General features: G+C 43.3%; 1 protein-coding gene across 1 annotated transcript; it reads left to right on the forward strand.

Annotated features, from left to right (window-relative positions):
• Positions 1 to 10,047: 10,047 nt before the first annotated feature.
• On the forward strand, positions 10,048 to 11,231 carry LOC141334837 (lysophosphatidic acid receptor 6-like). The gene is made up of 2 exons (XM_073840061.1): positions 10,048 to 10,065; positions 10,170 to 11,231. Exons 1-2 carry the CDS (start codon positions 10,048 to 10,050, stop codon positions 11,154 to 11,156), a joined length of 1,005 nt encoding a protein of 334 aa, XP_073696162.1. The 3' UTR covers positions 11,157 to 11,231.
• Positions 11,232 to 13,788: the final 2,557 nt, after the last annotated feature.

Genomic DNA, 13,788 nt, shown 5'->3' on the forward strand with positions numbered 1-13,788 from the left:
GCCTGACTGGCTGCTGGCAGAATTTTCTGATTCATGGAGTGATAAAAAGAAATATCTTTTTATCAAAAAAGGATTTTGATAAAAAGATATTCCTTTACTTTAGCATTTGCAAAATAAAGTGGAATAATGGGCATAATTTTAAAATGAAATGTCCAACAAACTCACATAGGTCTGACAAATGTGACCCTGGACCACAAAACCAATCTTAAGTAGCATGGGTATATTTGTAGCAATAGCCAAAAATACATTCTATGGGTCAAAATTATCGAAAATTAGGATACATGAATATAATTAGTAAATTTCCTACTGTAAATATATCAAAACTTAATTTTTGATTAATAATATGCATTGCTAAGAACTTCATTTGGACAACTTTAAAGGCAATTTTCTCAGTATTTAGATTTAAAGAAATATCTTTTTTTTTTTAAATCCCTTTTGTACAAACCTTTTACTCTAGTATGTCAGCAAAATGAACAATTTAAACCTGGCTTCATCCAATGTTTAGATTTCTGTTCTATGCCATTTAAACATTTTTTTAATGAGGTAATGTTTTGTTAATGTTTTTATAAGTAAACTACTAGATTTTTTTTCCCCTCTATTCACCTGTGTTGTACTTGTACATAAAAATGCCAAGGACATCCCTGTGCTGCTGTCTCCACCTAGTGTCTTGTAATGATAGACGGGCTCAGTGAATAGCCTTCTGTTTTGTGATGGTTGTTATCTTTCAAATGCAGTAGCTTCGAGTAAACCGAGATCGAGTTGTAACCTCTTCCTTCTACATAGTAGCTTCGTAGCTTCTCTGGAGCTTCTAATTCGTTTATCTAATTTTAAATTGCTATTATGTAGCAAAACTAACTAACAAGAGCATTCAGTCGGATTTTTCCACACTGTCATCACCTGGTGGAAATGATGGTGTATGGTTTTTCCCCACGGGAAATAAATAACCGCAGCAATATTTAAAATCTTCCCCACAGTGCTAAAACTTCTTTAAGTTACAAAAGCACTGGCTGCAACAAACAGGAATTGAGAAAGCATATTAAAGGAAGACAAGCCCACATTTGAAACCGAGAAAACACCACGCGCACCCAGAGATTATGAGCTCTTCCTCTTTTTACTTCAGTTAAACAAAAAAAAAAAAAAAAAGCCTGTTTTACTGTCATAGTTTATGCGGCGGTTGTTGTGACATATCTGTTCCCATGCAAAGCAATCACTCTACATGAGAATAGCATCTATTTATTTATTTATTTTATTAATGAATTCTTTCCTTTAGCCTACATTAAAAAAATACAACTTCCGATTAAAGACTTTCAAAATAAAAGACAATCACAGATTTCCAATATAGTCTCAGACATTCAAAAACATGAACATTTAAAAGCATGTTAATTTTGTAAGTAGCTCCTGTGTTACAATCTGTAGCAAGTCTCGGATGGGCAGGAGCGGCTCTGCTGGTTCAGTTGCTCGTCCCTGTTCTGTCAATTCGGACAACATCATACTTGCCTCACAGCACCGATGCTGCCTCATTTCATTATTCGTCAAATGCTACAGCTGCTCAAGGCACGATGTTACAGACTATTTCTGCAGAATTCATATGCTGACAAAAACTTATCTTCTGACACCTGACCTAAATGTCAAAATGTTTCCTCGCTATACTCTGTTCAAAAATGTGATGTGTGAGACTTCCGGTCTCTTCGCTTCCAGTTATTTTAGTAACACAAAAACAGTCCGTTAAGCTGTTTGATATTGCAAAACAGGTATTATCATATCACATAATTTTAATGTAATCATAAACACATTGGTTTGTATAGCAAATATATTTACCTTTTATTTCACTTTCTATTCTCTCTGGCACATTCACAGAAAATAGTTTACTTTAGCATTTGCAAAATAAAGTGGATTAATGGGCATAATTTTAAAATGAAATGTCCAACAAACTAACATAGGTCTGACAAATGTGACTGTGGACCACAAAACGTACTCGGTTACTTACGTAACCTCGGTTCTCTCTAGAGAGGGAACGAGTACTGCGTAAGAAATATCTTACGCTAGGGGAAAATCCTTTTCTGCGAGATATTGAAGCCAAAAATTATCCTTAATTTTGAAATAATGTAAAGCAAGTTGCAGCAGCATACAGACATAGGCGAAACAGCTTGCGCGCCTATTGGCTGCTCTGCGGCAACTGCAGCAGCCTATTAGAGCGAGGCCTGACGCGACGCCAGATCCAATGGGGGCATTTCGCGCCCTTTGCGTCGCTTCGCGCCCTTTTCGTAGCTTCCCGCCTAAAAGGGCGTGGTCTAGGCCTATAAATATCGCTCATAGGCAGCTATTATCTGGTTTTTCATCATCAAAGCAACCAGAGCGTGCGCATGCACGGCAAGATACGCAGTACTCGTTCCCTCTCTAGAGAGAACCGAGGTTACGTAAGTAACCGAGTACGTTCTCTTACGAGAGGTCTCTCGTACTGCGTAAGAAATATCTTACGCTAGGGGACCCAGTGTAAAACGCCGTGCATGCTGAGATCTGACACCAAAGACCCAAGGGTGAAAACCCGGGGTTCATACAGTTCATAATCACCTATAGAACTCAGGGAGTCCGGGGAAGAGGGAGGGGCAACAGGGAGTCCGGGAAAGAGGGAGGGGCAACGCCGCACTCTTCCACATAGTGCAGCGTCACTCAGACGCTAAGTAAACGTACATACAGGGCTGGTTACGGCCTGAGCTGACGTAAGAATACGGGTCATCACACAGTTTGCCCAGACACATATTGTGCTATTACTTTCACTGTCGACCCTAGAGCTGTGCTCAGTAGACGCAGCATTTCGAGCTGATAAATCAGGTCAGACAACACTGAATATCTAGACTGACAGCAGTCTGGCCTGTAAGGCGGGAACCTCCAGGTTGTAAAACCTTATAAATGTAGACGGAGAGGCCCAGCCCGCCGCCGTACAAATATCTTGTAAGGCAATCCCACTCGACCAAGCCCACGACGAGGCCACGCCCCTCGTGGAATGTGCTCTGACACCTAGCGGGCACTGCTTGCCCTTGGAAGCATATGCCAACGCAATAGCATCAACTATCCATCTGGATAGGCTGTGTTTCGAAGCGTCCAGTCCCTTTGGGCGCCCGTAAAACGAAACAAAAAGCTGTCTGTCTAAAAGCAGACGAGCGAGACACGTAAGCTCTTAATGCCCTGACTGGGCATAGGAGGTTCACGTCCGTTTCCTCATCATTGACCAGTAGGGCTGACAGCGCGATGACCTGTGCCCTGAACGGTGTGTTGAGTGATTTTGGAACGTAACCATGCTTGGGTTTGAGTATGACTTTAGAGTCATTAGGTCCAAATTCCATGCACGTCGCGCTCACAGAGAGTGCGTGCAAATCCCCTATGCGCTTCACTGAAGCGAGAGCCAGCAGAAACACAGTCTTAAGAGACAGGTATTTCAAATCAATCGTCTGCAGAGGCTCGAATGGTCCACCTTTCATGGCCTCTAGTACCACAGAAAGGTCCCATACGGGGACTGAGGGAGGTCTGGGGGGATTTAGTCTTCTAGCTCCCCTCAGGAAGCGAATAACTAAATCGTTCCTTCCTATTGACTGACCTAACGTTGCGCTCGAAAACGCCGTTATAGCCGCCACATAGACTTTGAGCGTGGACGGGGTTCTGCCCTTGTCCAGCAGCTCTTGTAGGAAAGAAAGCACCTCCATCACACCACAGTTAGTGGGTGACAAGCCGCGGGCTGCGCACCAGCCCGAAAACACTGACCATTTTGAGGAATAGAGCCGTCTCGTAGAAGGGGCTCTAGCCTGCGTGATCGTGTTTAATACTCCTTTTGGGAGTTCATCATATATTCGTTGGTGGCCCAAACATGAAGGGACCACAGCTCTGGGTGAGGGTGCCAAATCGAGCCGCTGGCCTGAGAGAGAAGGTCTCTCCTCACTGGTATCGGCCACGGGGCAGTGCTCGTCAGCTGCATCAGCGCTGGGAACCAGGGCTGGTTTTCCCAAAACGGCGCTATCAGCAGTATTGAACATCCTTTTTCCCTGACCCTCTCTATCACCTGAGGTAGGAGAGAGATGGGGGGAAAAGCATAGAGATGACGGCGGGGCCATTCGTGGGCCAGCGCGTCTCTGCTTTTTGAGTAAAATTCCTGACAGTGAGCGTTGTTCGGAGACGCAAAAAGGTCTACTTCTGCTTTGCCAAATTTTTTCCACAGTAGTTGTACTGTCTGTGGGTGTAGAGACCATTCGCCTGCTGGAACATTGTTCCTGGACAGTCTGTCTGGTCCTATGTTCAGAAGCCCCGGCACATGCGCTGCTTTCAGCGAGCGCAGGTTGCGCTGAGCCCATACCAGGAGGCGTTCTGCAAGTCTGTATAGGTTTTTGGACCTGAGACCGCCCTGGCGATTTATATAGGAAACCACTGACATGTTGTCCGAGCGGACTAGTACATGGTTTCCTTTTATTTGGGGACAGAAGCGCGTCAGCGCGTTCTGTACTGCCAGCATTTCGAGGCAGTTGATATGTAGGAGCTTTTCCCATTCTGACCACTGGCCAAAAGACGGTCTGCCCTCGAGCAGAGCCCCCCATCCCGAGGTTGACGCGTCCGTAGACACCACTTTTACTCTCGAGAAAGTCCCCAGGCTTACACCTGACTGGTACCAGTCGACTGCTTTCCACGGCTTCAGGGCTGTGACACATTTCTGATTGACCGTGATACGAAGCCGACCGGGCGCCCACGCTTGACGCGGGACGCGCGCTTTCAGCCAGAACTGCAGTGGTCGCATACGCAGCAGACCCAGCTGCAGAACTGATGACGCTGAGGCCATGAGACCTAGCATTTTCTGAAATTTTTTGAGCGGGACAGACGCGCCGCAGCGGAACGAGCCCGCTGTGCGCTGAATGTCTGCTGCGCGCTGTGGTGACAGCCGCGCTATCATTGACAGCGAGTCCAATTCTGTGCCCAGGAAGGAAGTTTTCTGACTGGGGGACAGTGAGCTCTTCGCCCAATTGACTCTGAGACCCAAATTCTCGAGGTGATCGAGTAACATGGTCGTATGCTGTACAAGCACTGAGCGAGACTGCGCTAGAATTAGCCAATCGTCCAAATAGTTCAGTATGCGCACGCCTTTCAGTCTGAGAGGAACGAGCGCTGCGTCCATGCACTTTGTAAATGTACGGGGTGCCTGGGACAAACCGAACGGCAGGACTGTGTACTGATATGCCTGGCCCTCGAAGGCGAATCTCAAAAATCGCCTGTGACGTGACGCTATCTGTATTTGAAAAATCGCGTCTTTCAGATCCACTGACACGAACCAGTCTCCTTGGCGAACTTGCGCGAGGATTTTTCTGGTCGTGAGCATCCTGAACCGACGCTTCACCAGCGCTTTGTTCAGTTGCCTTAGATCTAATATGGGTCTGTGACCCCCGTCTTTTTTTGGTACCAGGAAATATCTGCTGTACAACCCTCCTTCGCTTTGAGTTTGAGAGAGGGGCTCTATGACCCCTTTGCTCAATAGTTTCGCCACTTCGGCTCGAAGCAGGTGTGCTGCTTCTGTCTGCATTGTGGTCTCGACGCGCGCTGTATAGCGGCGCGGGCGTCGGTGAAACTGTAGCGAATAGCCTCCTTTTATAATGTCCAGCACCCATTTCGAAACCCCTGGAAGCTTTTCCCATGCGTTTGCATGAATAGCTAGAGGTTGAATACGAAACGCGCTCCGTTCTATCCGTAACTGAGTGGTTTCGGAGTGCTGTGGCACCAGAGACGTGCTCGTGACATTCGGGGCGTGGGGCACGCTGATAGCGGGAACTATTATGTCTGTGTGTGGATGTGGTCGTGTGGCAACAGGCACATTTAACACACTGCAAACACCGTTCGCCTGCATGCACGTTAGTTTCGCTTTTTGTTAGGACTGCTTCGGAGGCTCAGGTTTCAAATCCAACCTGGGCCTCGGGCCGCGACCGGCGGGACGGCGGCCAGAAGAGCGGGAACGCGGTCTCACGCCCTGCGCTCGGTGGCGCTGCGAAGCGGCAACAGCGGGCTGTGGCTGGGGTCGTGAGCTCTGCACGGGCGGTTTCACACGGCCGGTTGCAGAGCTGGAGCGTTTCGGCAGGAAGTGCCTCATCGCCTGGGACGCCTTCTGTACCTCAGCGAATCTCTCTGCAAAGTCCTTGACAGAGGATCCAAAAAGGCCAGCGGGAGAGAGCGGAGCATCGAAGAACGCGGTGCGCTCAGACTCAGCCATCTCCGAAAGCGTCATCCACAAATGCCTTTCAGCTACAGTGAGCGAAGCCATGTTGCGTCCGATGGCCTGTGCTGCAGACTTTGTAGCGCGGAGTGCGAGGTCAGTGGCGCTCCTTAGGTCCGGCACACAAATCGCGTCAGGGCCTTCCTCATCCATCCTTCGGAGGAGGTCAGCCTGAAAAACCTGCAGCGTGGCCATTGTGTGCAGCGCTGACGCTGCCTGCCCTGCCCAGCGCTGCCTGCCCCAGGTTTGACGTTTGGCGACATGCTTTAGACGGCAGCGCCGACTTAGCACGCCATCCAGCGGAGGGCGGGCACAAGTGGGCTGCTATCGCCTCCTCGACAGGCGGCAGAGAGAGGTATCCTTTTTTCTCGGCGCCATCCACAGTGGAGAACGCTAGAGAAGAGGATGGGCGCACTCTCGCTGAGTAAGGGGCGCTCCAGGATTTAGCCAGTTCTTCGTGAAGCTCAGGAAGAAAAGGCGCTGGTTTGCACGCGCTCGAAGCGCGTTCCCCTTTCGGCAGAAAACAGCCGTCTAACCTGTTATGAGCGGGCTGCTCCGGTGAGGACCACTCGAGGCCAAGGCACGCCGTGGCCTGTGTCAGAATCCTCATCAGTTCTGCCTCGATCGAAGCACTCGAGCCTGACGGAGCGTGGGCGGGGGGGGCGAGGTCCGCAGAGCTCGTCCAATCCTCACTGCCTGACGCCAGAATAGAGCAGGAATCCTCCTCCTCCATAACTGTGCCCTCGTCAGCCGTGTCGGTGCAAGCGGCGGTGGGCAGCGGCCACTTAACATCTGGGACGGAGGTTGACGAGATAGGTGAAGCTGGCAGGCGAACCGGCGAGCTTTGTCGGCTGGGGGGGGGGGTTCCGGTGCCCGCTGGGCACGGCGCTTCTTACGGCGCGACACCGTGGCGGGCGGGGGAGCAGATTCGGCGAAGAATGCCAGGCGAGTCCTCAGAGTCGCCATCGGCAGTGGTTCACAATGAGGGCAGCCGCCCTCAGCGAGCACGAGCGCCGCGTGCTCCTCACCCAGGCAGGAAACGCAGACGATATGGCGGTCCCCGTCACTGAGTGTGGCTCTGCATGAGCCGCAGGAAGGCATCTTTAAAAAGACGCTTGCTCTTTTATAGAGAAGAGTGTATCGCAGCTGCGACACACACTTAAGATATTAAAGGATATGAGCGCCGGAAAGCGCAGCAGGAAGGCACGGAAGGCGGCGTGGCCAGCAGCTTCAGAGACTCGTCTCACTGAGATGCTTGCAATCGACGGCGGCTTCTTCTCCGGCTCCAGCGATGCGTTTGCTTCGCTTGAAGGATGAAAAATCAGATAATAGCTGCCTATGAGCGATATTTATAGGCCTAGACCACGCCCTTTTAGGCGGGAAGCTACGAAAAGGGCGCGAAGCGACGCAAAGGGCGCGAAATGCCCCCATTGGATCTGGCGTCGTGTCAGGCCTCGCTCTAATAGGCTGCTGCAGTTGCCGCAGAGCAGCCAATAGGCGCGCAAGCTGTTTCTCCTATGTCTGTATGCTGCTGCAACGCGCTTTACATTATTTCAAAATTAAGGATAATTTTTGGCTTCAATATCTCGCAGAAAAGGATTTTCCCCTAGCGTAAGATATTTCTTACGCAGTACGAGAGACCTCTCGTAAGAGAACCAATGTTAAGTAGCGTGGTTATATTTGTAGCAATAGCCCAAAATACATTGTATGGGTCAAAATGATCGAAAATTAGGATACATGAATATAATTAGTAAATTTCCTACTGTAAATATATCAAAACTTAATTTTTGATTAGTAATATGCATGGCTAAGAACTTCATTTGGACAGCTTTAAAGGCAATTTTCTCAGTATTTAGATTTTTTTGCAACCTTAGATTCCAGATTTTCAAATAGTTGTATCTCGGCCAAATATTGTCCTATCCTAACAATCCATACATCAATGAAAAGCTCATTTATTTAAGCTTGTGGTCCAGGGTCTCAAATGATATTAATGCTTACGTATGATGTTTAATACTAAAAACCTCAAAGGCAATTTCATACTTTATTTAGTATAAAATAAAACAATTAGCAACTGACTGTTTATTATAGTTGTGTATGGCATTAACGCTTTTTATGTTGGCATTCAAGCCATCCCGGGACTTTTATGACCTTTCACTTTTTGGGTGGGTGGCATGTAACAAGTGTCACATCCTTAGTAGTTATAAAGAAACACTCAAAAAAAAAAAAAAATAGCAAAAAAAACTTATAAATACATCTAATCAGACAAAGTGTGCATTTTATATAGTTTAAAATAGTTATGAACAGTTACAAAATAAACTAATTATGACTGTTGACTTGATGTGCTGTGCAGAAAGCATTTAGGCCCTAATGCTTTTATTTTGCAACCTTATTTCAGTTTCAGTCCTGAACTTCCAAGTTCTCGAATGATCTAATTATAGGCCTACATTATCTTTTTATCTTTCACTTTCAGCCTGCTGCAGCAAAATACAAACTATGCAACTCCTTAGCAAGACCCTAACACCTACCTTGTACGCTTTCTCGTGTACATTAAAGATATCATCAAACACCTTCTCGTTTTAGATGCTCACAGGAAGTCTTCAGTGCCCATATATAATGGCTTACAAAATTCTAGAGAATTATTGTCTCTATCAAGCTATCATTCAGGCCTCTCTCGGATGTCCTTAAAGGTAACAAAACTTGGTTATGTTTTCTTTGCAAATGTATTATTTACATTTGAGGTCAAAAGTTGACTTAAAAAAAAAATAGGGGGGGGGGGGGGGTATAATAGTTGAATTTATAAAAATTACCCTGTTCAAAAGTTTACATACACTTGATTCTTAATACTGTGTTGTTACCCGGAATGATTCGCAGTTTTTTTTTAGTGATAGTTGTTTGTCATGAACAGTTAAACTTCAGAAAAATCTTTAAGGTCCAATGGATTCTTTGTTTTTTCAGCATTTTTGTGTATTTGAACCCTTTCTAACAATGATTACATGATTTTGAGATCCATCTTTTCACACTGAGGACAACTGAGGGACTCATATACAACTATTACAGAAGGTTTAAATGCTCACTGATGCTCAAGAAGGAAAAACAATGCATTTAGAGCCAGGGGTGTAAACTTTTGAACAAAATGAAAATGGGTACATTTTCCTTATTTTGCCTAAATATCATAGATTTTTTTTTTTCAATTAGTACTGCCCTTCTGAAGCGAAGTGAAGTGAAGATTGCAGATATTTTTCACAATTCATTTTTTACGGCTGCCATCTAATTTTTGCAGTTTGCATGTTGTAATATTTATGAATACTTGTTATTAAAACCAGTCGTATATAACACGGGTATATTTGTAGTAATAGCCAACAATACATTGTATGGGTCAAAATGATCAATGTGTAAATTAGAAATCAAAATGTAATACCAAGTAACTGCTAGAGTTGTAATAGTATATAAAAAAAGATAAAATATCACTTTGTGGCATTGGGGAGTCATAAATAAATTAACAGATTGCTAGATAATACTGTAAAAAAAAAAAGTTTTGGCTCAACAAAAACTACAACAATTTGCATCAATATTTTATGACAACTTAATCAAATTACTACACTAAGTTAGAGGAACTTAATTCCTCCCAAAGCCTAATTGTCAAAGTTTCATTAAGTTAAAGAAATTTTGGTTTAAGTTATAATATACACAATATTAAGTTAATATATTGTTTTCAATACATCAATATTATTTTGTCAACAAAACACATTGAAATGTTTGCAACTTAAAATATTTATTTAAATAAAAATAAAAAAAATAAAGCAACCATGCAGGAAGTTATGATGGTAAAATCCACAGCATCTTAACCCATTTAACCTACTTTTAATTCACTATAGCCATGATTTGTAATAAACAATAATGTCATATTTTCATTGTGTGTTTTTTACAGATGAACAGTACAGAGTTGTCCATGTCTAACACAACCAGCGGAGACACCAGTATGTTTTGTCCCATAAATCCTCAGCACATCTCCATTTCTCTGCTCATTTGTCTGACTTTCCTGGTGGGACTCCTGCTTAATATCTTCAGTCTGTGGGTGTTCACATGCAAGACACCAGAATGGACATCCAGCACTGTTTTTCAAGTTCATCTAGCTGTCAGTGATGTCATCATATGTCCTATGGGACCGTTTATGGCAGTGTATTATCACACTGCTAACTGGATTTTTGGGAAAGCTCTCTGTCGGCTTAAAATAGCTTTAATGACCTTTCACATTGATAGCAGTATTCTGTTTCTGACTCTCATTAGCGTTCACCGCTATGTGGTCGTGGTACGCTACAACCAAGACTCTTACATGAATCGAAAGGACTTTGTCCAGAAGCTCTGTTTTGGAGTTTGGCTTTTGGTATTGGTTAAAGGAACTGTTTTAGCAACAATTTTAGACACAAGCACAGTGGACAATTACACTTTATGCCTTAGCTTTCAGCAAAGACAATATACTGACTTTTTTTTCCTTGTAAACTTCACTGTCCTCATTCCTGGATTACTTCTAGCATTCATTGTTTCTGCGATCTGTTACAGTCTACTGGTGCGCTCCATGTCCCGTCTTGACATTAGCCACGATAGTGGACAAGCTATTAAGAACAAATCATGTAAAATGGTGGCTGTTTGTTTGGCAATATTTGTTGTTTGTTTCACACCAATGAGTGTGGTTCGTAGTGTGGGTCTTGTGGTCAAAAAATTCTTCCCCCTCGAATGCAGCCTCTTTTTAAAACTAGAGACTGCTTACTATGTGTCATGGGTCTTGGCTGGAGCCAACTGCTGTCTCGATCCAATTATCTATTGTTTCAGCTGTCAGAAATTCATGAAAACATTTCATATCTCTCTTCGTAGAATAGGCTTGAGGTTTGAAATGGGTCAAGATGAATCTTCATAAGATTGCCCTCACGTTAGCACGGAACATGCTGGAATGGTTGCTGTTCTTGCTTTTAATTAAAAACATTGCTGATATAATACATTATATATCAGTATATCAATATGTAGTATATTATATGTAGTATGTATGTTTTGGCATTTGTTGATAGTTCATGGAACCATTTTTTTTTTTTATTGCACAAAAATGTCATATACACTCTTAAAAATAAAGGAGCTTCATGCTGCCATAAAAGAACCTTTTTGTCTTAATGGTTCCGTAAAGAACCTTTAACATCCGAAGAACCTTTCTGTTTCACAAAAGGTTCTTTGTGGCAAAAGTGATGCAAATGATTGATTCCACGTCAGACAGGTGGGTTGGAAAAGTTAAAAATGTATTTTAAAGTATTTAAAAAAGTATTTAAAAGTATTTAAAAAAAAGTAGTAAAAAGTATTTAAAAGATATTTAAGAGTAACAAAGGAAATACAAAAATAACAGGATAACAAGAAAGAGAATCACGTCATAAACAACTGTCTCATTCATTATTAAAGATAATGTAATTTTGCTAAACCAAATAATTAATTTAATCTAAGTTGTCAATGATCAAATCCAATTAATTCAAATCTAATAAAGTGTAATTAAATAGTCAATTTAGAAATCTGAGAAAAGTAAGTTTAAAAGAAATATTAGACTATCTGCACCAAGTATCAAAGTGAAAGAAGGAGAGCGGAGAGAGAGGAGAAGTAAGGAAGTCTTAATCAGGGGTACAGTTTGAACACTTCTTATACCCTAAAAGCAGACCAGACAAGAAAGATGTAATTTTCTGTTTCAAAGTCCACAGCTCGGTTTTATGTCTAGTTTTGATTAGCAACATTAGTTTGCTTTGCAGCTTGTGACCAAAGAAGTTACTAATTTGCATGTTTGCCCACCGACCCAAACTTCCTCTAATCTTTAAAAAGATAGATGAAGACCTTGCCACATTTACAAAGAAGTTCTTCTTGTTCTGAGAACAACCGTGTGTGTCCGAGTTAATGATATGATAAAATGTACCTTACGAAACTAACATAGCTACATAGCAACAGCATACAGTCTAATGTCTCAAAAGGTCAGTCAGGGTAAAACCGTTAAGGCATTGAATCTATATTCTCAAAACGATTAATAATGATATAAATATAATCAGGGTGCGATTTTTGAAAAAAGCATCATGAAATGTTTTTAATAAGACGGAAACTGTCTAACGTGATCACAATTTAATAAAAACATTGTAAGTTAGGCCTATTCATTGTAATGATTTCATTTCAAACAACGAATAAATTAAAGAGAAAGTGAGCAAAGTACCAACGCAGCTTTTTGAAACTCTGAATCCGTAAACCTCTGCGTCGCAAAATGATTCAATGTTTCGAAGCGCTCCAGTCGGATTGCAAATTATTTGATTCAGAACGGGACTTCAATGCGTGTATTGCCAATCATTTGATTCAAAATGGAACTTTAAAGCATGTCCCTGCTGAAAAAAAAAACAGCTAAAACCAGCCTAGGCTGGTTGGCTGGTCTTAGCTGGTTTAGGCTGGAATTAGCTGGTTTAGCTGGTGTTCCAGCCTGTCCAGCTAAGACCAGCCTGGTCAGGCTGGGAAAGTGGCCAAAACCCCTCTAAAACCAGACTGCTGACCAGCTTAAACCAGACTGGTTGGCCTGCTAAAACCAGCCAACCAGCCTAAGCTGGTTTAAGCTGTTTTTTTTCACAAGGGGTATGGCAAATCATTTGATTCAGAACAGGACTTTGCGGCATGTTTTTTTCACACCGGGGAAAAAATTACATAACTGTACTAAAAATTTTGCTTATTTCCTACAAATATGAGGATTATGTGTTTTATTAGGCCTATGTGTTTACCTTTTGTCACCCAGCTGAAAAAAAAAGCTAAAACTTGGCTGGATTTAGCTGGTCAACCTGCCTGGTTTTAACTGGTTATAGCTGGTCAGCAGGCTGGTTTTAGAGGGGTTTTGGCTACTTTTCCAGCCTGGCTAGGCTGGTCTTAGCTGGTCAGGCTGGGAGACCTCCAGCCAAAACCAGCCTGGCCAGGCTGGGAGACCAGCTTAAACCAGCTCCTTCCAGCTTAAACCAGCTAAGACCAGCCAACCCGCCTAGGCTGGTTTTAGCAGTTTTTTTCAGCAGGGCACCCAAACAATAATGACATGTTTTGGTCGTAATTGTTTTGGTAGTGACAATTTTATGGGATTATACCCAAAAAAACAAAGATACACTACCAAATGTTTTAGTTGTGACTATCTCAGTAGTAAAAATTTTCGATATTTGAACCAGGCTCAAAGATGCTAATCAGCACATTATCTAGCACAGTTCTGAACAGTGTTACACATATAAAAACTTAATGTTACGGAACAACTCTCAAGTGCTTAATTGCAGAAAAAAGGTGTTTGGTAAACAGTTCCTGTGACTTCCATAAAGTTACAGAAATACTTTTCAGACCTTTGAACACATTTACCACAAAATGATGGGACCTATCTACTTACACCTTGTAGATATGAAAGAGAGAGACACAGGAATAATTCTAGTCATAAATGTAGGGGTGCAGTTAAAATCAGTCTCAGCCAATGGACTAAAACATACACTGTTTCGGTAGTGACATGAAAATGCCGGACA

This window comes from Garra rufa, chromosome 5 (genome assembly GCF_049309525.1).
Source record: "Garra rufa chromosome 5, GarRuf1.0, whole genome shotgun sequence".
In the NCBI taxonomy this organism is placed as follows: Eukaryota; Metazoa; Chordata; class Actinopteri; order Cypriniformes; family Cyprinidae; genus Garra; species Garra rufa.